The sequence below is a fragment of the Hemiscyllium ocellatum genome, chromosome 18 (assembly GCF_020745735.1).
Source record: "Hemiscyllium ocellatum isolate sHemOce1 chromosome 18, sHemOce1.pat.X.cur, whole genome shotgun sequence".
NCBI classification, from domain to species: domain Eukaryota; kingdom Metazoa; phylum Chordata; class Chondrichthyes; order Orectolobiformes; family Hemiscylliidae; genus Hemiscyllium; species Hemiscyllium ocellatum.
Window position 1 is genome coordinate 8631890 of NC_083418.1, and position 25799 is coordinate 8657688.

The 25799-nt window shown below is 46.8% G+C and overlaps 1 protein-coding gene across 2 annotated transcripts in view; it reads right to left on the reverse strand.

Moving 5' to 3' along the window:
• Nucleotides 1-14474: 14474 nt before the first annotated feature.
• Nucleotides 14475-25799, reverse strand: part of rapsn (receptor-associated protein of the synapse, 43kD) — a 45325-nt gene continuing 34000 nt past the window's right edge. For both annotated transcript variants that reach the window (XM_060838358.1, XM_060838357.1), the window contains 2 exons: nucleotides 21470-21669; nucleotides 14475-14800 (listed from right to left, as the gene is read on the reverse strand). In XM_060838358.1, coding sequence (XP_060694341.1) covers nucleotides 14728-14800; nucleotides 21470-21669 — 273 coding nt within the window. In that variant the 3' untranslated portion in view covers nucleotides 14475-14727. The remainder of the gene's footprint in view (nucleotides 14801-21469; nucleotides 21670-25799) is intronic.

Consider the following 25799-nt stretch of genomic DNA (forward strand, 5'->3'; position numbering starts at 1 on the left):
ACACATGACCTCAATCCACAATGTCTAAATGACTAAAAGCCCCACCAAAGCAGCTATGTTGGCACACAATCCTGTCTACCAGACATAACTTCTCATCAACATCTTCATTTCGGAAACCTCTGTTGGAGTTCAGATTAGATTTATGGGCGGCACGGTGGCACAGTGGTTAGCACTGCTGCCTCACAGCGCCTGTCGACCCAGGTTCAATTCCCGACTCAGGTGACTGACTGTGTGGAGTTTGCACGTTCTCCCCGTGTCTGCGTGGGTTTCCTCCGGGTGCTCCGGTTTCCTCCCACAGTCCAAAGATGTGCGGGTCAGGTGAATTGGCCAAGCTAAATTGCCCGTAGTGTTAGGTAAGGGGTAAATGTAGGGGTATGGGTGGGTTGCGCTTCGGCGGGTCGGTGTGGACTTGTTGGGCCGAAGGGCCTGTTTCCACACTGTAAGTCTAATCTAGAGTGGTGCTGGAAAAGCACAGCAGGTCAGGCAGCATCCGTGGAGCAGGAAAATCAACATTTCGGGCAAAAGCCCTTCATCAGGAATGAGGCTGGGATCTCCGGGGTGGAGAGATAAATGAAAGGGGGATGGGTCTGGGGAGAAGGTAGCTGAGAGTATAATAGGTGGATGGAGATGGGGCTAAAGCTGATAGGTCGGAGAGGAGGGTGGAGTGGATAGGTAGGAAGATGGACAGGTGGAACAGGTCATGAGGACGGTGCTGAGATGAAAGGTTGAAACTGGGGTAGGGTGGGGGAAGGGGAAATGAGGAAACTGGTGAAGTCCACATTGATGTCCTGGGATTGAAGCATTCTGAGGTGGAAGATGAGGTGTTCTTCCTCCAGGCATTGGGTGAGGAGGAAATGGTGATGGAGGAGGCCCAGGACCTGCAAGTCCTCGGCACATTGGGAGAGGGAGTTGAAATGTTCAGCCACGGGGCAGTGGAGTTGATTGGTTCGAGTGTCCCGGAGATGTTATTCCCTGAAGCACTCTACAAGAAGGCGCCTGGCCCCCCAATGTAGAGGAGACTGCATCAGGAGCAACGGATACAGTTAATGATGTGTGGAAGTTCAGGTGAAACTTTGATGGATGTGGACGGCTCTTTTGGGCATTGGAAGGAGATGAGGGGGGAGGTGTGGGTGCAGTTTTTGTGGTGGCAAAGGAGAGGGGGAGGGAGGCACGTGGACCTAACCAGGTAGTCACAAAGGGAAAGTGGATAGGGATGGGGAGGGAAACACAAATGGAGTCCGTTTGTCACTGGCGGAAATGTCGGCGGATGATGTGATTTATGCAGACCTCGGTGGGGCGGAAGGTGAGGACTTCAGGGGGGGTTCTCTCCTTGTTGTGGTTGGAGGGATTCCAGGGTGGAGATGTCGGACGTGGATGAGATGCATTAGAGGGCATCTTCAACCACATGGGAGGGGAAATTGCGGTCTTTAAAGAAGGAGGCAATCCTTTCGGCCCATGATGTTGTGCAGAATGCGACCCTAAATTAAACCAGTCCCTTCTGCCAGCCCTTGGTCCACATTCCTCCGTTCCTTACATATTCATTACCAAGCAGCAGGTTCAGTTCTCATTGATTGTAGTAAAAGGCTCAGGCCCAAGGTTGATGGGACTAAATAGGTTGAGAAAAATTCAATTTGATTGGCTCAACATTTTTCAGTTAGAAAATGACTGCCTCAGTGCAGTCCTAATTAAGTAAGTAATTGGAAACCCTGAGGCAGTGATAAAACCAACACCTTTAATTCCCTTTAGTACCCTTTCCCACATTTGAGGAACCTTTTACAAGGGTCATAGGACACTGCAGTTAAAAAAATCTGATTCATATCCTATTCCACATTTGCAAGACTGTATTGAGAAGGAACAAGCAACTTATATTTCAAAGTAGAACTGACTCAGAAGGTACTGTTAGTACCTTTAGCTGAAGGAAATTTTAGATTTTGTGACGTCAAATATTGTACTAGTTTAAGAGTACATGCCTTTTGGTATGAAAAATGTGCCAGCCACATTCTAAAGACTAATCAATCAAATCATTTTGGGATTACTCAAATGTACCTTGAGTGAGCTTGTGATTTTTAGTCACACGTTGAAGGCATATACTGTACATTTAAGAGACAGCGGATGCTGTTCTGAACTGAGAGCTTACAAGCACCTGTGTATATGACTAGATGGCAGTCCCAGAGTGTTCTGGAAAATTGAAAGTATGTAACATTTGGCTGTGAAATCAATACCTGAGTTTGGTTGCTGTTTTGACAACAACTCAAATCAGTTTAAATTATGCCCCAGAATTAGATTCCCTAAAGTGTGGACACAGGTCCTTTGGCCCAACCAGTCCACACCGACCCTCTGAAGACTAACCCACCCAGACCGATTCCTCTCTGACTAATGCACCTAGCACTATGGCCAATTCACCTGACCTACACATCTTTGGACCATAGGAGGAAACCATGAAGAGAATGTGCAAACTCCACACAGACAGTCTCCCGAGGCTGGAATTGAACCTGGGACCCTGGTGCTGTGAGGCAGTAGTGCTAACCACCAAGCCATCGTGCTGCCCCAAAACTCAATTGAGTTTGAATTTATTGTTTCGCCAACATTGAACCAATGAGCCAATCCGATGATGGGGATATAAAAATGTGGACATTTTGAAAATGACAGAGAGAGCAACTCCATGGGGATATGAAAGCAATGATTATTGGAGAGTTGCCTATACGATCGACGGAGTGGGAAGTACGACGATTCCCGGGACTGGCTGCTTCACTGACTTGTTAAAGAAGTGCAAGAAATTTCAGAGGACAGAGGAACATCAGAAAACATTTGATATCCTGAAAGCTGTATAAATCACTGCTCCAGTGTTAGCCACTCCTAAGTATGCTAAGCCATTCAAAATGGCTATCGATTTGAGCGGTGTGGGTGTTGGTGTTGTACTCTTGCAAGAAATACCCCTATTGGGTATTTATCCAGAAAAATGAATAACCATCAATATTCCATGATTGAGAAGGAGACCTTGAGCTTGATGTTGGTGTTGTAACATTTCAACATTTATACAACCAGTAATGTTTCTGAGACAATTGTATAAACTATTGTAACCCCTTAAAGATTTTGGAAAAATGTAAGGATAAAAATTCCAAACTGTTCAGTTGGAGCTGATTATTGTAGCCATTCAATTTGCAAATTATACATGTAGGTCCCACCGCCCCCCAAAACAGTCCCAATGTCCCAAAATGTAATGCCCTCCATCCTGCAACAATTGTCCAGCCATGCATTCATTTGGAGTAACCTCCTATTTCTCCAATCATGAGCACGATTGCCTGTTTGAAGGTAAACATCACTACTTTGAACTTTTAGACATTTTTAGAGTTAGGTTTCTTGTCCATAAAGGCGAGCATTTGATAGTTAGCTGTTGAAAAAGATGAGTTTGGGATTCTAGTGGTTTAAAAAGGCACTGAAGGGATCCTCTACATCTTAGAACATAGAACATAGAATAATACAGCGCAGTACAGGCCCTTTGGCCCTCGATGTTGCGCCGATCCAAGCCCACCTAACCTACACTAGCCCACTATCCTCCATTCGCCTATCCAATGCCCGTTTAAATGCCCATAAAGAGGGAGAGTCCACCACTGCTACTGGCAGGGCATTCCATGAACTCATGACTCCCTGAGTAAAGAATCTACCCCTAACACCAGAATTACACCTACCATCCCTTAATTTAAAGCTATGCCCCCTCATAATAGCTGACTCCATACGTGGAAATAGGTTCTCATGGTCAACCCTATCTAAACTTCTAATCATCTTGTACACCTCTATCAAGTCACCTCAAACCTTCTTTTCTCCAATGAAAACAGCTCCAAGTGCCTCAGCCTTTCCTCATACGATCTTCAAAGATATCTTCAAGAAAGTAGCAACAGAACAAATTAGACCAATGCTGACACGCGTGCTATTTTCACTTTATTTAGTGTCCTGGATCAGATAGCATCTAACAGTGCACCTCCAGTCCCTGGCAAACTGTTTGAAGCCAAGTGTGTTAAATGGGAAGTGACCCATATCAGAGTATGACCTCTCAAATCACCTTCAAATGGTCTAGCAGAAGGTGCGGTTCGTATTAACAGATCAATGGTCAGAAAGAATTGAACAATCATAGAATCATACAGTATGGAGGAGACCCTTCGCCCATCAAGTCTGTGCTGCGGAAAACCTACACTTGTCTCAGTTTCCATCACTAACGGTTGTGAGGCTTCATGCCACAACTACCTTCTCAGCCAGTACTTTTCAGACCCCATCACACTCTGGATGAAATAGATGCCCCCAGAGTGTGATATCCTCCCAGTTTCGAATCCCCACAAAGCTGGATCTCTGCAGAGAATGTAGGGGATCCCTTAATGTAGGATCATCACAACAAGGAATCCTCATTGAGTGGGATCGTCACAGAGTGGTAACATCCCAGTGTAAAGTCATCCCAGTTCAGGGTCCTGAGCTCAAATAAACCTCATCTTTTCACAGTAGTGGCTACCAGTTTTAAGTCAGAGAATGCAGAGCAGAGGTGATATGTGGGTGGGGTGGGGGGACTGTGGTGATAGGTGGGAGTAGGGAGAGTGACAGGTGGATGAGGGGAAGGGGGACAGGTTGGCAAGGATGAGGGTGATTGGTGGGAGAGGGGTGAAGATTGATGAGGAGGAAGGTGACAAATTGGTGAGGAGGAGGGTGGTAGGGAGCAAATGATAGACTGGTGAGGGGGAGAGCGTATGTGTCTTGGAGTATTGTTGTATAGGTTGAGGATTGGAAATTGTTCGCCTGACAGAGTATGAAGTCAAGGAGGGGGGGAGGTCTCTCTGGGGGGATTTCAGGTCAGGGATGTGTTGAATTGGATGCAGATCCAGGAAATCTGGCCTGGTTAGAGGGCTCAGAAGAGTTGGTCTGGGCAGAGGAGATTGAAGGAGGAATCAGATTGTGAATGGTGTTGAACATTATGCAATCATGGTCAAATATCGCCACTTCTAACCTTATGATGGAGGGAAGGTCGTTGATGAAGCAGCTGAAGTTGGTTGGGCCTAGGACACTACCTTGAGGAGCTCTTGCAGAGATGACCTGGAGTTCAGATGACTGACCGCAACCATCTTCCTATATACCAAACATGACTCAAACCAGCAGTTTGCCCTTTAATACCCACTGATTCCAGTTTTGCTCGTGCTCCTTGATGCCACACTTGGTCAAATGATATCAAGATCTGTGACTATCAAGGGGGTGGCATGGTGGTTAGCACTGCTGCCTCACAGCGTCAGGGACCCAGATTTGATTCCAGCCTCGGGCAACTGTCTGTGTGGAGTTTGCACATTCTCCCCCTGTCTGCATGGGGTTCCTCCGGGTGCTCCGGTTTCCTCCCACAGTCCAAAGGTGTGCGGGTCAGGTGAATTGGCCATGCTAAATTGCCCATAGTGTTAGGTACATTAGTCAGAGGGAAATGGGTCTGGGTGGATTATTCTTCGGAGGGTCGTGTGGACTTGTTGGGCCGAAGGGCCTGTTTTCACACTGTAGAGAATCTAATCTAATCACTTTTGCCTCACCTCTAGAATTTAGCTGTTTTGTCTATGTTTGAACTAAGGCTGTAATAATGAGTGGACCTGGCAAAATCCAAACTGAGCATCATTGAAAAGATTATTACCGAACAAGTACTGCTTGATAACATTGTTGATGGCATCTTCCATCACTGTACTAATGATTGAGAGTAGACTGATGGGGCAGTAATTGGCCAGACTGGATTTGTCCTACTTTTTGTGGACAGGACATAAGCCTGGGCAATTTTCCACATTAGAACATAGATAGGTACAGCACAGGAATGGGCCCTTCGGCCCACATTGTTGTGCTGAACATGATGCCAACTTAAATGAATCCCTTCTGCCTGCGCTTGGTCCATATCCCTCCATTCTTTGCATATTTATGCACTTACCAAAGTGTCCCTTAAATTATCCTATCATATCTTTCCCCACCGCCACCCCTGGCAGCGAATTTCCAACACCTACCACTTTCTGTGTAAAAAGACTTGCCCCTCACATTTCCTTTGAACCTTCCCATCTCACCTTAAATGCATGCCCCTTTTAGTTTTAAACAGTTCAACTCCAGAAAAAAAAGATTCTGACTGTCAAACCCATCTATGCATCACATAATTTTATAGACTGCTATCAAGTCACCCCTCAGCCTCTGCCGCTCCAGAGAAAACAACCCAAATGCTTCTAGCCTCACTTATAGCTCAGCTGCAAATGTGTTGCTGGTCAAAGCACAGCAGGCCAGGCAGCATCTCAGGAATAGAGAATTCGACGTTTCGAGCATAAGCCCTTCATCAGGAATAATATAGCTCATGCTCTTTAATTCAGCATCCTGGAAAACCTCTTCTGCACCCTCTCCAAAGCCTCCACATCCTTCCTGTAAGGTTGCAACCAGAACTGAGTGCAATACTCTAAATGTGGCCTAACCAAAGTCTTATATAGCTGCAACATGACATCCTGACTCTTGGACTCAGTTCCTCAAACAATAAAAGCAAGCATGCCATTTTACCACCTTAATTACTTGTGTTGCTATTTTCAGGGAGATTTGTCAGGTAGATGGCAGTGTTGCAGCTGTGCTGGAACAGCTTGGCTACAGGAGCAGTGCTCTCAAGCACAAGTCTTCAGTATTATTGCCAGAATGTTGTCAGGGCCTTTGCAGTATTCAAAGCTACCCCCGTCACCAGTGTCGGCATCTGATCAGTCTTCCTGAGAGTCAACCCAAGAAAAGTGATGGGCCTGGATGGAGTCCCTGGCTGTGCACTTAGATCCTATGTGGACCAGCTGCCAGAGGTATTCACTGACATCTTCAACCTCTCCCTCCTAGAAGCCAAAGTCCTTAACTGCTTCAAGAAATCTACATTCATCCCGGTACCAAAGAAAGCAAATCCAACATGCCTTAATGATTACCGCCCAGTAGCTCTGATCTCCATAATCATGAAGAATTTGTCATTGCCCATATTACCTCGAGCATCCCAACCCTGCAATTTGTCTATTGATGTAACAGGTCCATAGCAGACATTCTTTCCTTAGCCCTGCACTCATCCCTGGAACATCTGGGCAGCAAGGACACCTACATCAGACTCCTACTCATCGACAACAGCTCTGCCTTCAACTCCATAATTCCCTTCAGACTGATCTCAAAACTTCGTGACCTAGGTGTCAGCACCACCCTCTGCAATGGGATCCTCAGCTTCCTGACCCACAGACTGCAATCAGTAAATAGAGACAACTGCACCTCTTCCATGATAACCCTCAACACTGGAGCCCCGCCAGGGATGCATTCTCAACCCTATACAGTACTCCCTATACACTCACAAAATGAGTAGCAAAATTCCAAATGAACGCCATCTACAATGTCATGGGGCAATGATAACAAACCTTCTATCAATGTTGGCAAAACAAAAGACTTCAGAAAAAAAAGGAGAAAATGACCCCTATCTACATCAATGGAGCGGAGTTGAGAGGGTTGAGAGCGTCAAGTTTTTAGGAATGATGGTAACTAACAAACTGTCTGAAGTTCCTAGGTAGGTGCGACAATAATGCCTCTTCTTACTGAGGTGGCTTAGGAAATTCATCATGTCCAATAAGGACCCTCACCAACTTTTACAGATGCTTCATAGCACACTATCCAGGTGCATAATGATCTAGTACTACAGCTGCTCTGCCCAGAACTGCAAGAAATTAGAGAAGGTTGTGTGCACAGCCCAGACCATCATGGACTCCATTTACACTTCAAGCTGCTGTGGAAAGGCTGCCAACATCATCAAAGACCCTCCCCACCCCTGTAATGCTCTCTTACAACCTCTTCCACCAGGTAGAAGATACAGAAATTTGAACACGCACCAACAAGTTTGAAAACAGCTTCTTCCCTGCTGTTATTAGGCTGAAGACTGGACACTTTAACTTCAAAAAATGTCAATCTTGTTAATGTTAAACTTGCTTCTTGGATTGCCTGTGCAGTGTAAGCTGTATGCCTCAGTCTGTGTAAGCACCCTATGCTCTGCATATCCTTGTTCATATGATCTGCCTGTATTGCTCACAAACAGACCTTTTCACTGTACTTTGGTACACGTAATGAGGACAGCAGATGCTGGAGATCAGAGTTGAGAGTGTGGTGCTGGAAAAGCACAGCAGGTCAGGCAGCATCCGAAGTATACATGACCACAATCAATCAAATAAAATTGACTTCTGTGGCTCCAATTATTTCTTGATATCACATGGCACGAATCAAACTGATTATTCCAAATGTTTCAGCCTTATCATTTACAGTCATGTGTTGGCCGCTTCCATCAATGAGGATGGGGATATTTGTACAGCCTGCTCCCCCATTGAGTTGCTTAATTATCCTCCACCATTCATGACTGAATGCGGCAGACTACAGAGCTTACATTTGACCCTTTGGTTGTCGACTTGCTCAGATCCATCACTTCTAACTTAGGCTGTTTGGCAGCAAGTGATCCTGGTTGTTAGCTTCACCAGGTTGACACCTCATTTCCAGGTATGCCTGGTGCTGCACCTGACTTGCCCTCCTGCACTCTCCATTAAATCAAGGTGAAATCAATGCCTGATGATAATGGTTGACTGTGGGATATGCCAGGCCATGATCTTGCAGATTGCACTGGAGTACGATTCTACTGCTGTTGATGGCCCCCAGCAACTCATGGATTCCCAGTCAAGTTACTGGATATGTTTGAGGTCTGTCTCATTTTAGCATAGTGATAGTGCTGCACAACACAACGGAGGGTATTCACAGGACTTCACGGACTTCACGGACTGTGCAGTGGTCACTCTTACCGATACTATCATGGGCAGATAAAGTTTCAGTTGGCAGGTTGGTAAGGACGAGGTAAAGCATGTCTTTTTTCCCTCTTGGGTCACATGCTGCCAACCCAGTATAGCATCTATGTCCTTTATGATTTGATCAGTTCAATCAGTGGTGGTGAGTGATTCGTGAGTGATGCTGTCATGGTGTTATCTAAGTGAAGTTGAATATGGGTTCATCACAACCTCCTTTCTTGACCATTCTGAATCCTCTAGGATTAAAACTGAACACTCAGTTTGTTTTAATTACAATTTTAACTATGACGCAGCATTTAAAAAATAGGTGTGTTGTCAAACAGCACTTTGCCCCCCCCCCATGACCTAATATTCAACCTTTCCCCACTGGCCAGTTACCTCATAGCAAAGTATACTGGACCTCATTAGGATTAAGAAAACATTATGGTTGCTGGACTTCTGAAACAAAAAAAAGTAGAAATTGTAGATGTATGAATATCTGTGGAAAGAAAACAGAATTAACATTTCAAGAAGATTGACCCTTCTTCAGAACTGATAGCAGCTGGGAACCAAAGTGTAGGAGGGGCTGGGAGTGAGCAGAATCGTGGTGATGGCAGCCAGAGAGAGAGAGAGAAAGATAAAAAGTTAGGCAGATGAAGGGATTGTTGGTGATAGGCCACAGAAGAAGAAATGGAGAGGATCAGAAGGTGTATGGTTGCTTAGCTCAGTTGGCTAAACAGCTGGTTTGTGATACAGAATTACACCAATAGCATGGGTTCAATTCTCACACCAGCTGAGGTTATCGAGCTCTGCTTCATAGAATCCCTACAGTGTAGAAACAGGCATTTGGCCCATTGTGTCCATACATAGCCTCCCCCCATATCCTATCCATGTAACCCTGCATTGCCCATGGCCAGTCCACCTAGCCTGCACACTATGGGCCATTTAGCATGTTCGATCCACCTAACTCTTTCTGTCTCCTCGCCATCCAAGGCCCCAGACATACCTTCCAGGTGAATAAGTGCTTTACCTGCACTTCACTCAAATTCAGTTTGCCGTATTCACAGCTGACGGTGTGGTCTCCTCGATACTGGGGAGATGAAACGCAGACTGAATAACCGCTTTGCAGAACCATGTTCTGACAGCAAAAATGATCCCGAGCTTCCAGTTCCCTGCCACTTCAACACATCACAATGTTCCCTGGTCAACATTTCTGTCTCCAGCCTGTTCAGAGTTTCAGTGAGTTGCAGCGCAGGCTGGAAGAACAGCATCCCATTTTTCCACTTGGGGACCCTGCAGCCTTTAGGATTCAATATTGAGTTCAATAATTTTAGAATCTGAACACCTTCTTCGATGTCCACACCCCCACCATCCCGTGTGAGCGGCACGGTGGCACAGTGGTTAGCACTGCTGCCTTACAGCGCCTGAGACCCGGGTTCAATTCCCGACTCAGGCGACTGACTGTGTGGAGTTTGCACGTTCTCCCCGTGTCTGCGTGGGTTTCCTCCGGGTGCTCCGGTTTCCTCCCACAGTCCAAAGATGTGCGGGTCAGGTGAATTGGCCATGCTAAATTGCCCGTAGTGTTAGGTAAGGGGTAAATGTAGGGGTATGGGTGGGTTGCGGGTCGGTGTGGACTTGTTGGGCCGAAGGGCCTGTTTCCACACTGTAAGTAATCTAATCTAATCTAATCTAAAAATCATCCAGGCCCTGTCATCTTAAGAGTTACTTCCAGCACAGCCAACTTGTTTCCACCACTCATTGTCCCCATTATCAGTTTTTCCTCTTCCCTAGCTTTCTACCAACCATCTCTTTGCCTGCTTAAAGGGGTCAGTTTAACTCAATTGGATGGAGGTTGATCAGGCAAAGGAGTGGGATACCAACAGCACCAGCCGAGGTTACCATGAAGGACTCTCCTCCTGAGGTGTGGTGTCCTCCAGGTTAAGTCACCAGCAGTTGTCTGTCTCTAAAGAGAGAGCAGTCCTATGGTCTGGTGAGATTACGTTGACTTGAGTTAGCTGCTGAAGTTCCTTTCTCTCTCTGTAGGCTCCACCTTCAACCATCTGCTCAGTCCTTTACTAAACCAACCTATCTTCAGCATAATTGTCACTGTTCCTTCATTACTATTAGTTCTGAAGAAGGATCATTGAACTGAAAGTGTTAACTCTGCTTTCTGTCCACAGGTTCTGCCAGACCTGCTGGTTTCTCCAGCAATTTCTACTTTGTTTCTCATTAGGGTCAGGATTGTTCCAAGAACCACACTTTTCAACTTTGCTCAAGAACAGCAGTTTCAACAACTTCCTAGACTCACTGAAAACGCATGAAATGCTGTGAAATCATGTTCACTCATGTATTTAAACTAAACAGGGTACACACTGCCCAAAAATCTAACTTGGCATATTTCTATCAAACCTGATTATAATAATAATAGGAATATAAAATGCAGCAGCAAAACATCAATCACTCAGGATGCAGAGAGAGTATGAGAAATTCATGCAAATGTACAGTCAGGATCAAGGGTGGGGTCAGAGGTGGAGGGTAGGGTCAGAGGCTGGGATGGGGTCAGGATTTGAGAGTGGGATCAGTGTTCAGGTGAGGTCAGGGGTTGAGGTGAATTCAGGGAATGGGGTGAGTTCAGGGATTGGGGATGGGTTGAGGGATTGAGGGTGAGTTTGGGGTTGAGTGTGATATTAGGGCTTGGGGGTGAGGTCAAGGTGTTGGGGGTGAGGGTGGAGTTGGGGGATGGGGTCAGAGCTGAGGGTGGGGTCAGGGTTTGAGACTGTGGTCAAGGGGTGGAGATATGATCAGGGATTGAGTGTGATTTCAGGGTTTGGTGGTGAGGTTGAGGGTTGAGAATGGGCTCAGGGTTGAGGGTGGGATCAGGGTTGAGGGTGGGGATTGTCAGGGGTGTCAGGGATTGAAGTTGAGGTCAACAGTTGTGAGTGAGATCGGAATTGGGGGTGGGTCAGGGATTGAGAGTGGGGATGGGTTTGAGGGTAAGATCAAGGAAGTATTAGATCTGTGGGTAAGGAATGATATTTGCTGGGTTCATGGTAGGGTATCGCTGGTTAATATGGTTTGAGGTTTCGATGGTCCTGGTGTTTGGAGCAGGTCAGGAGAGGTCACCTCTCACCTGCCTTCATCATGCTTTCTGCCGTGGATCATATCTCAGTTGTCAGGAATCTACAGGGATTACCTGAAGGGAGACAATGCATTCAAACTCAAACCAAAACAATACTGGAAAGACTGGAATTGCTGAGCAGAGCTGGCAGCTGGAGAGGGAAACAGAGTGAACCTTTCTAGTCTGTGTCCTGATGAGCCGTATACTCAGGTACTGAGAAACACTAATGCTATTGCTCTCTCCATGGAAGTTGATAGACCTCATGAGTATTCCCAGCATTTTCCATTGTTCAGTTTGTCATAATCTGGAGCATTCCTGAACAAAGACGTTTGAACGACAAGAAAACCTAATGGAAATAAAATTAGAAATTGTTGGAAAAACTCAGCAGGACTTGGCAACATCTGTGAGAATTCAAAGTTAATGTTTCATGTCCATTGACCCTTCCTCAGAATTTATTTACTTTTAAGAAAAATAGTGGGGGGTTGGGGGGGGGGTAAGGGCTTAAGGAGTAAATGATACATGGAGGTGGAGCCCAAGGAGAGAGAAAAGAGTTGGACAGATAAAGGAGTGGAAAGAAGCAACTTTTTCCGAGCTACCATCAGCTCTGAGGAATGGTCATTAGCTATGAAACATTAACTCTGCAGATGCTGCCAGACCTGCTAAGTTTTTGTTTTTACTTTTGATTTCCAGCATTCGCAGTTCTTTTGCTTTTTACAAAATCAGCTGGGGCTGGAAGAATTGCATCCAAGTCAATCCTGACATCTGGATTTCTGAAATCAAACGTTCAAACAGATCAGGAACAAATTACTGCAGAGAAAAGAACAAATGCTGGAGATCACAGCGGGTCAGACAGCATCCATGGAGAAAGAGGAGAAAGTGAGGACTGCAGATGCTGGAGATCAGAGCTGAAAATGTGTTCTGGAAAAGTGCAGCAGGTCAGGCAGCATCCAAGGAACAGGAGAATCGACGTTTCGGGCATAAGCCCTTCTTCAGGAATGAGGAGAGTGTGCCAAGCAGGCTAAGATAAAAGGTAGGGAGGAGGGACTTGGGGGAGGGGTGTTGGGAATACGATAGGTGGAAGGAAGTTAAGGTGAGGGTGATAGGCCGGGTGGGGGTGGGGGCGGAGAGGTCAGGAAGAAGATTGCGGTGCTGAGTCCGAGGGTTGGGACTGAGATAAGGTGGGGGGAGTGGGTGGGGGAATGAGGAAGCTGGAGAAATCTGCATTCATCCCTTGTGGTTGGAGGGTTCCTAGGCAGAAGATGAGATGCTCTTCCTCCAGGCGTCGTGTTGCCATGGTCTGGCGATGGAGGAGGCCAAGGACCTGCATGTCCTTGGTGGAGTGGGAGGGAGAGTTCAAGTGTTGAGCCAGGGGGCGGTTGGGTTGGTTGGTCCGGGTGTTCCAGAGGTGTTCTCTGAAACATTCCGCAAGTAGGCGGCCTGTCTCCCCAATATAGAGGAGGCCACATCGGGTGCAGCGGATGCAGATGAATTTGTGACGGATATGGAAGGATCCCTTGGGGCCTTGGAGGGAAGTGAGGGAGGAGGTGTGGGCGCAAGTTTTGCATTTCTTGCGGTTGCAGGAGGCTCCTCTGCCCTTGAACCCCGCCCCTCCGATCGCCACCAGGACAGAACCCAACTGGTCCTCACCTACCACCCCACCGACCTCCAGATGCATCGTATCATCCTTCGTCATTTCCGCCACTTCCAAACGGACCCCACCACCGGGGATATATTTACCTCCCCACCCCTATCAGCGTTCCAGAAAGACTACTCCTTCTGCGACTCCCTCATCAGGTCCATACCCCCACCAACCCAACCTCCACTTCCGGCACCTTCCCCTGCAACCTTCCCCTGGCTGAACACTTTAACTTCCCCTCCCACTCCGCCAAGGACATGCAGGTCCTTGGACTCCTCCATCGCCAGACCATGGCAACACGACACCTGGAGGAAGAGCGCCTCATCTTCCCCTTAGGAACCCTCCAACCACAAGGGATGAATGCAGATTTCTCCAGCTTCCTCATTTCCCCTCCCCCCACCTTATCTCAGTCCCAACCCTCGGACTCAGCACCGCCTTCTTGACCTGCAATCTTCTTCCCGACCACTCCGCCCCCACCCCACTCCAGCCTATCACCCTCACCTTAACCTCCTTCCACCTATCGCATTTCCAATGCCCCTCCCCCAAGTCCCTCCTCCCCACCTTTTATGTTAGCCTGCTTGGCACACCCTCCTCATTCCTGAAGAAGGGCTTGTGCCCGAAATGTCGATTCTTCTGCTCCTTGGATGCTGCCTGACCTGCTGCGCTTTTCCAGCAACACATTTTTCAGCTCATCCATGGAGAAAGAGCATGGTAACTAGTCTAGTCAAGCCTAGACTCAAAATGTTAGCTTACTCTCTCTGCATGGATGCAGTCTGACTCACTGTGATCCACAACATTTGTTTTCAGTTCAAACAGATAATCTTGTTCATCAAAGAGTCTCATTTGAACATTCGGTTTAACACATCAGATGCTACAAAGAACATACTAATCAATCGATATTCAGATCATGATCCCAATACATTACAACCAGATATCAGCCACACGCGTGTCCTCAGGAAATATTGTAGGGTCTCGAAGTCCAAGTGGTTATGTCATCTTGACCCCCATCTGATCACTCTCCATAGCTCGAACAACTGGCCCTTAACGTGATCAAGTCGGTCAAAAGTGGCTCCTTAAAGAGTTGTTTTCTGAGTTTGTGATTCTTTCAGAATCCATGGCTGTTTGTTAATGTTTGGATTGGGAACGAATTCCCGGTGTTGTCCCAGTCACACGTAGCCAGGTTTCATGGCAGACCGCCTGCAATTTGGACAGCCTCGCATCTCACCGTTTTGCAAGCATCTAGGACAGAGAGGGAGATCATTAGAAACAGCCAGAGCCCCAGCACAATACCCCATGGATGAAAGGTTCCAGACTGCCAACCTCACATGCTGAATATAAGTCCAAATGCTGAAGATCATTCTCAGATCAGTACTGATCATTACATAGAGAGAGAGAGAGAGAGAGAGAGAGAGACAAGGAGACAAACAGACAGACAGACAAGTAGAGAGGCAGAGAAAGAGAAGTGATGGAGAGAGAGACAGAAAGAAGTGAGACAGAGAAAGACTGACATTGGGGGAGACAAATGGAGAGGCACAGAAACAGATAGAGTGCAACAGAGAGCCTGTAACAGAAAGAGAAAGCCACAGGAAAAGAGAGAAGTAGAAACAGGTGGAGGCAAAGGTACGGAGAGAGGAGACAAGAAAGAGGCAGCAGAAAGGAAAGAGAAGGGAAGCAGAGAGACAAATGCTGATAGACGAGCAGACAGAGTGACAGAGATAGTAAGATAGAGAGAAGGGGAGAGAGAGAGAGACAGTCAGACTGAAACAGAAAGAAAAACATTTTGTTTTCATCAGTCATGGCATCGAGTATAAGAGCAAGGAGCTGATGTTGGAGTTGTATAGAGTGTTGGTCAGACCACACTGAGAGTACTGTGTTCAATTCTGGTCACCTCATGACAGGAAGGGTGTGATAGCACTGGAGAGACACAGAGGAGGTTCACCAGGATCTTGCCTGAAATGATGAAATTGAGCTGTAAAGGAAAGACGAGGTAGGCTTGGATTGTTTGCTTTAGACCGCAGAAGACTGAGGGGAGGACATGAATGAGGCATTTCAGATTATGACAGTATGGACAGGGTGAATAGAGAGCAGCTGATCCTCTTGGTTGAGGGATCAATCACGAGACAATATAGCTTTAGAGTAAGGGGCAAGAGATACAGAGGGGATTTGGGGAAAAGAAACCTTTTCATTCAACAGGTGACAGGAATCTGGAATGCACTTCCTGGGAAGGTGATGGAGTCCAGAACCCTCACAGCCTTTAAAAACCATTTGGATGAGCACTTCAAATATCACAACATTCGAGGATATGGGACCAATGCAGGAAATTGGGATTAGTGCATTACTAGTGGTAGTTATGACAGTGCAGACTTGACAGAAAAGAGTCTTTTCTGTGCTGTATGAATCTATGAGAGAGAAAGCTTCAAAGAATTAGAAACAGTAAAATGGAGGGAAGGTCAGGGATACAGAGACAGAAGGGGATACATAGATGGAGAGAGCAATGGTCAGTGCAGTGATCTGTAAATGCTAACCCTCTGACATGCGACACTGCCTCAGTGCTAAACCTCTGACAGTGCAGTGCTCCCTCAGTAATGACCTTCCAACAGTGCAACCTTTCCTCAGTTTAGATCAGAGTGGTGCTGGAAAAACACAGCAGGACAGGCAGCATCCGAGGAGCAGGAAAATCGATGTTTCAGGCAAAAGCCCTTCATCAGGAATAGAGGCAGGAAGCATCCAGGATGGAGAGATAAATGGTTGGGGGGGGGGGGGGGGGGGGGGGGGAGAAAGTAGCAAAGAGTATAATAGGTGAATGGGGGTGGGGATGGAGGTGATAGGTCAGAGAGGAGGGTGGGGGAAGGTCGCATAGAGTATAATAGGTGAATGGGGGTGGGGATGGAGGTGATAGGTCAGAGAAGAGGGTGGAACAGATAGTTGGGAAGGGAGATTGGCAGGTAGGACAGGTCATGAGGACTGTGCTGAGCTGGAAGGTTGGAACTGGGATAAGGTGGGGGAGGGGAAATGAAGAAACTGGTGAAGTCCATATTGATGCCCTGGGGTTGAAGTGTTCCAAGGCAGGATATAGATAAGTTGCAGAGCTGGGCGGAAATGTGGCAAATGGAATTCAATGTAGCTAAGTGCGAAGTCGTTCACTTTGGTAGGAATAACAAGATGATGGATTACTGGGCTAATGGTAGGCTACTTGGTAGTGTGGATGAGCAGAGGGATCTTGGTGTCTATGTACACAGATCTCTGAAAGTTGCCACCCAGGTAAATAGTGCTGTGAGGAAGGCATATGGTGTACTGGGCTTTATTGGCAGAGGAATTGAGTTCCGGAGTCCTGAGGTCATGTTGCAGTTGTATAGGACTCTGGTGAGGCCTCATCTGGAGTATTGTGTGCAGTTTTGGTCGCCATACTATAGGAAGGATGTGGAAGCTTTAGAACGAGTGCAGTGGAGGTTTACCAGGATGTTGCCTGGAATGGTAGGAAAATCTTATGAGGAAAGGCTGAGGCACTTGGGGCTGTTCTCATTGGAGAAGAGAAGGTTTAGGGGAGATCTGATAGAAGTGTATAAGATGATTAGGGGTTTAGATAGGGTAGATACTAAGAACCTTTTACCGCTAATGGAGTCAGGTGTTACTAGGGGACATAGCTTTAAATTAAGGGGTGGTAGGTATAGGACAGATGTTAGGGGTAGATTCTTCACACAGCGGGTTGTGAGTTCATGGAATGCCCTGCCTGTATCAGTGGTGAACTCTCCTTCTTTATGGTCATTTAAGCGGGCATTGGATAGGCATTTGGAAGTTATTGGGCTAGTATAGGTTAGGTAGGATTCGGTCGGCGCAACATCGAGGGCCGAAGGGCCTGTACTGCGCTGTATCCTTCTATGTTCTATGTTCTATGTTCTAAGGCGGGAGATGATGCGTTCTTCCTCCAGGCATCGGGTGGTAAGGGAGCAATGGTGGAGGAGGCCCAGGACATGCATGTCCTCAGCAGAGTAGGAGGGGGAGTTGAAATGTTGGGTCATGGGGTGATGGGGTTGATTGGTGCGGGTGTCCCGGAGATGATCCCTAAAGCGCTCTGCTAGGAGGCTCCAGTCTCCCCAATGTAGAGGAGACTGCATCAGGAGCAACAGATACAATAAATGACATTGGTGGATGTGCAGGTGAAACTTTGATGGATGTGGAAGGCTGCATTGGGGCCTTTGATGGTGGTGAGGGAGGAAGTGTGGGCGCAGGTTTTGCGATTCGTGCAGTGGCAGGGGAGGGTGCCAGGATGGGAGTGTGGGTTGTTGGGGGGCGTGGACCTGACCAGGTAGTCACGGAGGGAACAGTCTTTGCGGAAACCAGAAAGTGGTGGGGAGGGAAATATATCCCTGGTGGTGGGGTCCGTTTGGAGGTGGCAGAAATGTCGGCGGATGACGCGGTTAAGGCGAAGGTTGGTAGGGTGGAAGGTGAGGACCAGGGAGGTTCTGTCCTTGTTACAGTTGGAAGGGTGGGGTTTGAGGGATGTGGATGAAATGAGTTGGAGGACATCGTCAACCACGTGAGAGGGGAAATTGCGGTCTCTAAAGAAGGAGGCCATTTGGTGTGTTCTGTGTTGGAACTGGTCCTCCTGGGAGCAGATAGAACGGAGGCGGAGGAATTGGGAATACGGGATTTTTTGCAGGAGGTAGGATAAGCAGAGGTATAATCCAGGTAGCTGTGGGAGTCAGTGGGTTTGTAAAAAATGTCAGTGTCAAGTCATTAATGGAGATGGAGAGGTCCAGGAAGGGGAGGGAGGTATCAGAGATGGTCCAGGTGAATTTAAGGTCGGGGTGGAGTGTGCTGGTGAAGTTGATGAACTGCTCAACCTCCTCACGGGAGCACAAGGTGGCGCCGATTCAGTCATCAATGTAGCGGAGGAAGAGATGGGGAGTGGTGCCGGTGTAACTACAGAAAATGGACTGTTCTACTTAGCTGACAAAGAGATGGGCATAGCTGGGGCCCATACGGGTTCCCATGGCTACCCCTTTGGTCTGCAGAAAACAGGGGTGGAAGTCGCTGAACGTGTGATGTCAGCGATGACATGGTGGCAGAAGTGATGTCCTATCCTCCCAATCCAGGAACTCCCCACATATTTTCGACACACCACCCTCCTCCAAGACTTCTGTTTCCCCGGCCCCCAAAGCTTCATCTTCACCATGGACAACCAATCCCTCGACACATCCATCTGCCATGACCAGGGCCTCCAAGCCCTCCATTTCTTCCTCTCCCGATGTCCCCAACAGTACCCTTCCACCGTCACTCCCATTCGTTTGGCCGAATTGGTTCTCACCCTTAACAATTTCTCTTTCGAATCCTCCCACTTCCTCCAGACCAAAGGGGTAGCCATGGGAACCCGTATGGGCCCCAACTATGCTTGTCTCTTTGTCAGCTACGTAGAACAATTGATCTTCCATAATTACACCAGCACCATTCCCCACCTCTTCCGCTGCGACATTGATGACTGCATTGGCACCACCTCATGCTCCCGCGAGGAGGTTGAGCGTTCATCAACTTCACCAACACATTCCACCCAACCTTAAATTCACCTGGACCATCTCTGACATCTACCTCCCCTTCCTGTATCTCTCCATCTCCATTAATGATGACCGACTTGACACTGACATTTGTTTTACTCCCACAGCTACCTGGATTATACCTCTTCCCATCCTACCTCCTGCAAAAATGCCATCCTGTATTCTCAATTCCTCCGCCTCTGTCATATGTACTTCTAGGAGGACCAGTTCCACCACAGAACACACCAGATGGCCTCCTTGTTTAGAGATCGCAATTTCCCTTCTCACGTGGTTGAAGATACCCACCAACGCATCTCATCCACATTCCGCACTTCTGCCCTCAAATCCCACCCCTCCAACCATAACAAGGACAGAAATCCCCTGGTCCTCACCTTCCACCCTAACAACCTTCACATTAACACGGGTAATAGGCCAGTACGGAGTATCCAGGTGGCTGGAGTGTGTTGGAGGTGGGCGAAGGGGTCCTCGCAAGGTGGGTGGGAGTCCTGACTGTAAAAGTAAGCTCAGAGGCGGAGGCAGCGGAAGAAGTGTTCAACGTCACGGCGTGTATTATCATCTGCCAACATTTCCGTCACCTCCAAACGGACCCCACCACCAGGGATATATTTTCCTTCCCACCCCTTTCCACTTTTTGCAAAGACCGTTCCCTCCATAACTACCTGGTCAGGTCCACGCCCCCCCCCCCCAACAACCCACACTCCCATCCTGGCAACCTCTCCTGCCACCGCATGAATCACAAAACCTGCGCCCACACTTCCTCCCTCACCACCATCAAAGGCCCCAATGCAGCCTTCCACATCCATCAATGTTTTACCTGCAAATCCACCATGTCATTTATTGTATCCATTGCTCCTGATGCAGTCTCCTCTACATTGGGGAGACTGGAGCCTCCTAGCAGAGCGCTTTAGGGATCATCTCCGGGACACCCGCACCAATCAACCACACCGCCCCGTGACCCAACATTTCAACTCCCCGTCCCACTCTGCTGAGGACATGCATGTCCTGGGCCTCCTTCACTATCGCTCCCTCACCACCCGATGCCTGGAGGAAGAACGCCTCATCTTCCGCCTTGGAACACTTCAACCCCAGGGCATCAATATGGACTTCACCAGTTTCCTCATTTCCCCTCCCCCACCTTATCCCAGTTTCAACCTTCCAGCTCAGCACCGAACCCATGACCTGTCCTACCTGCCAATCTCCCTTCCCACCTATCTGTTCCACCCTCCTCTCTGACCTATCATCTCCATCCCCACCCTCATTCACCTATTGTACTCTATGCTACCTTCCCCCACCCTCCCGCCTCAGGCGACTCTCTGTGTGGAGTTTGCACATTCTCCCCGTGTCTGCGTGGGTTTCTTCTGGGTGCTCCGGTTTCCTCCCACAATCCAAAAATGTGCAGGTTAGGTGAATTGGCCATGCTAAATTGCCTGTAGTGTTAGGTGAAGGAGTATGGGTCTTGGTTGTATACGTTGTGGAGTTGAAATGCCCATCAGCCATGATTGAATGGCGGAGTGGACTCGATGGGCCGAATGGCCTTACTTCCACTCCTATGTCTTATGGTCCCCTCTGACCTATCACCTCCGTCCCCACCCCCATTCACCTTTGTACTCTTTGCTACTTTCTCCCCAGCCCCACCCCCACCTCCCCCCATTTATCTCTCTGCCCCGGAGGCTTCCTGCCTCTATTCCTGATGAAGGGCTTTTGCCCGATACGTCGATTCTCCTGTTCCTTGGATGTGGCCTGATCAGCTGTGCTTTTCTAGCACCACTCTGTTCTAAACTCTGGTTTCCAGCATCTGCAGTCCTCACTTTTGCCTAGTTGATTTTAACCTTTCCTCAGTACTGATTCGCTAACAATATGGTATCTCCTCAGTACTGACCCTCCGACAGTGCAGCACCCACTCAGTACTGTCTCTCTGACAGTGCGGTGTGTCTTCAGTAGTGACCCTCCGACAGTGCAGTGCTCCGTCAGTACTGACCCTTGAACAGTGTATCACTCTCTCAGTACTGACCCTCTGACAGTGCAGCACTCCCTCAGTACTGACCCTCCAACAGTGCAGCACTCCCTCAGTATTGACCCTTGAACAATGTATCACTCCCTCAGTGCTGACCCCTCAAAAGCACAGCACTTCTTTAGTACTGACCCTCTGACAACGTGGCATTTCCCCGGCACTAGCCGTCTGATGATGCAACATTCTCTCAGCACTGACCCTCCGACAGTGGAGTGCCCCTCAGTCCTGCACTGAAATATTCACTTTATGCTCTAGTATCTAAGATGTAATGTTCACATCACACAGCATAGCTTTGGAACTTACTGGTGAACTTCATTGTCCTGCTGTTTCGGGTGTGAGACTTACTTCAGATGGAAAAGATGGGAGCATGGCAGCGCCTGGAGCTGTGAGTTCTTATCTCCAATGGAATCTCCACACATCCCGCAGTACAACTCCATGTCTTCCATGCATTCATGGAATTTAACAACATGTTCTCGCAGAAGCCGCTGGGAACCCTTCACTCGATAGATTGTCTCACTTAAACAGTGTGCCTTTAGCATATATAGCTAGGGAGATAAAGCAGAAACCAAGCTTCAGCAGGTAGATTGGGCAGAGATACTCTCTCTCTCCCTCTCACACACACACACACAGACGCATGCAGACACACACACACACACTTGTCAAAGGATGTATTGCCTTTAAAATGTAGAGAACTGATCCACCAAGTCCTGCCTTCATTTCTGACAGATTCCATTTTTGTCATTCTGGGACATACTTCCCACATGATCAAAGCAACCACCCTCAGCAACATTAATGAGCTTTTGTTACAATCTCAGCTACTATTGTTACTATTGGACAAGCCAAATCACTGAAAGTAAATATGGCTTGGTTGATCACAACTTTAATCTTTCTTCGGTTGTTACTTTAATCTTTCTTTCTGCTGGTTACTCACTGAAATGCATTCATTTGAAGCTGATGTTCTTTAACAACAGAACATAGGCTTCTTTCACAAAAGAAAATAATACAAGCAAACCTCTCTCCCTCTCTATGTCTGTACATGAATGCAAATGTAAAGTTTGAACCTGTTTTCCAATACGACCCATCACAGAAATTCAAGCCCAGAGAAATTATGCTGCTATCCTCAACTCAGTCATTCCCTCTGATTTCGTTCCCATCGACTGTGGAGACAGTTTAATGCTTCCTGTCAAATCCTTTACTCAATTCTAATAAAATGCAGATTTCCATCTAAAGCTTTTGGAATCTTCAATTATACCCTTCTGCTGGCTTCTCTGAATATCCCTGAATCCCTGCTCACAGAAAACTAAAGCTTTTTTTTTCTGTTTTTGTGTTTTCTGAATTAAACTGTTAACTTGTTTCTGAACTTAATCCCCGATTCTTCTCAACCAAACTGAAGACAACATTTATGATCTTGGAAGTCTTCACCCGACATAACACAGTAAATATCCTTCCATTTCAATTTGCCTAACATTAACTGGGACAGTCAGTTTGAAAGGTTTGAGGGAGTGGAATTTTTAAAATGCATCCAGGATGGTTTTCTTCGAGGTAACAAAACTGTTTCAGTGGTTGACAAATCAATGGAAGAGCATTTTGCACTCAGCCATAATAACTTCATTAGATTCAAAATTGTATGGAAAAGGTGAAGGATGGGCCTGAAATCAAAGTTCACATCTACAGGAAGGTCAATTATAATAAGACCAGGTATGATTTGACCAGCGTGGACTGGGAGCAGATGCCTCCAGATAAATCTTCAGAAAGAGACCTGGAGAGTACAGAGTCAGCATGTTCCAATAAAGAAAAAGGGCATGACAGTCAAATCCTGTAAACCCAAGATATCAAGGGATCTACAGCATTGAATTAAGAGAAAATTGGAGGATTATGGCAGCTGCTGAGGGCTCAAAACAGCAGAAACCCTAGAGAAGTATAGAGTATACAAGAAGGTACTTAAAGTGGTATTTAGGAGAGTGAAAAGGATATATGAAAGGATACTGGCAGGTAAAATAAAGGAAAATCCAAAGTCATTTACAGATACATTAAGGGCAGAAAGGATAAGGAGGGAAACAGTATTAAAGACCACATTGGTAATTTGTGTATGGAGCCAGGAGATTCTAAATAAATACTTTTGGTGCTCACTAGTGAGAAGAACGATATGGGTGTAGAAATCAGGGAGAAGGTCTGTGATACGATTAAAGAAATTAGCATCAACAGAGAGGAGGATCTGAGTGACAGGGAGGAAGTTCTAAGTGATCTGGCAGGCTTAAAAATAGATAAATCTCCAGAAAGGATGTAGGCCTGAAAGTGTGACTTCAGTTGTGGGTAAATTGTTGGAGGTGACTATAAAAGATAGGATTTATGGACATTTAGAGAGGCAAAATTGATTAGGGACAGTCAGCATGGTTTTGTGCGATGATAATTGTGTCTCAGAAAGTTGGTTGAGTTTTTTGAGGAGGTTAACAAGAAGATTGATGAAGACAGTGCAATACCCGCCACTTATTTGGATTTTAGACAAGGTTCTGCATGGTAGATGACTTCATGAAGTTAGGTCACATTTGGTTCAGGGTGAGCTTGCCAATTGTACATATAATTGGCTTAACGGCAGGAGACAGGGAGCAGTGGCGGAGGGCTGCTTTTCGGACTGGAGGACTATCACCAGCGGTGTTCCACAGGGATCAGTTCTGGGTCCTCTCCGATAAGATTATAGAAGGCATGATTAAAAGCTTGTGTTTGGCATAAAAATTGGTGAGATAGTAGGCAGTGAAGAAGGTTTTCTCAGATTACAGAAGGTTCAATGGGCTGAAAAATGACAGATGGAGTTCAATATGGATAAATGTGAGGTATTGGGGTAGGGCTTGCACAATTAATGGTAAGGCCTTGGGTAGTATAGTAGAACAGAGGTACCAAGGGGTGCAGGTACATAATTCTTTAAAATGTGCATCACACATTGTGGTTAAAAGGGTGTTTGACGCATTAGCCTTTCAACACTCAGTTTTTTGAGAATAGGAGTTGGGACATTATGTTGAGGTTGTACAGGACATTGGTGAGGTCTCTTCTGGAATACTGTGTCCAGTTCTGGTCGCACAGTAATAGGAAGAATATTATCAAGCTGTAGAGAGCTCATAAGCGATTTGCCAGGATGGTGCCAGGTATGGAAAGTTTGTGTTATAAAGAAAGGCTGGATGGGCTGGGAGATTTTTCACTGGAGCAGAGGAGGTTGAGAGGTGACCTGACAGAAGTTTATAAAATAATGAGAGGTATAGATACAGATGGTCTTTGTCCTTTTCCCCACGATGGGGAATTTCAATACTAGCGGCACATTTTTAAGGTGAGAGGAGAGAGATTTAAAAAAATACACAAGAGGTAAATTTTCCACATAGAGGGTGGTTTGCGTGTGGAAATCATGGATGTGGCTACAATCAGAATGTTTAAAAGACATTTGGATGGATACATGAATAAGAAAGGTTTGGAGTGATATGGGCCAGGGGCAGGAAGGTGGGACTAGTTTAGTTCGGAATTACGTTCAGCATGGACTGGTTGGACCGAAGGGTCTGTAGCCATGCTGTATGACTCTGTGACTCTGTGCTGTTGGGTGAGGCAAGGGAGGAAATAGTAGGGACACTGGCAAAAATGTTTAATTCCTCTCTGGCTATTGGACAGGTGCAAGAGGACAGTCAAGACAGTCAAGGGATAAACCAGGAAATTAAACTTGGTGGTGGGGTAACAATTGGAAGCAACTCTGAGCAACAGAAAGAATCTGCAATTGGAAAGTCGGGGGTTAATCTATAACAGTCAGCATGGTTTTTAAAAGGGGATCTTCTCTGACCAATTGACTGAAATTTTAAAGGAAGTTACCAGGTATGAACTTAAATGTTGTGTACTTAGATTTCAGCAAGGCTTTTGCGAAGGTACTGCATGGGAGACTGACAGCATAGGTAACAGTCCATGGGATCCAAGGAAATTTGGTAAACTGAATCCACAATTGGCTGAGTAGCAGTAAGCAGTGGGTGATGGTTGAGGGGGTGGTTTTTCTGACTGGAAGTCTGTGCTCAGTGAGACCCTGGAGGGTTCAGTAATGGGGCCCTTGCACTTTGTGGTTTATAAAAATGATTTACACTTGAAGGCAGGACGGTTGATCAGTAAGTTTCCAAAGATAAAAAAAATTGGTGGGGTGGTAGATAGTGAGCAGGATAATCTTAGAATCCAGGATGGCATAAACAGGCTGATCATGCAGGTTGAACAATACAAACGGGTTTCAATCTGGATAAACATGAGATGATGCGTTTGTGCAGGACAAACAAGGCAAGGGAATAAAGTGATGAATGGGAGGACCCTAGGAAGCACTGAGGTTCAGAGGGACCTTGGTGTGTATGTACACCTGTCCCTCAAGGAGTTGGGACAGATATAGGCATACGCGACTATATTAGTCGAGACATGGAGTTTAACAGCAGAGATGTATCGCTGGAACTGTATAATAGGTTGGTTAGGTCACAGTTAAAGTATTGTTTACTGTTCTTGAATCCACTTTATAGAAGCGATGGTGCACAGGAGATGTTGCCTGGGCTGGAGAGTTTCAGTTATGGACAGAATGGGATTGTTTTGCTTAGAGCAGATGAAAATGAGAGGGGACATGATTGAGGCATCTAAAATTCTGAGGGGCAGACATCAATGACCAGCAGGGAAC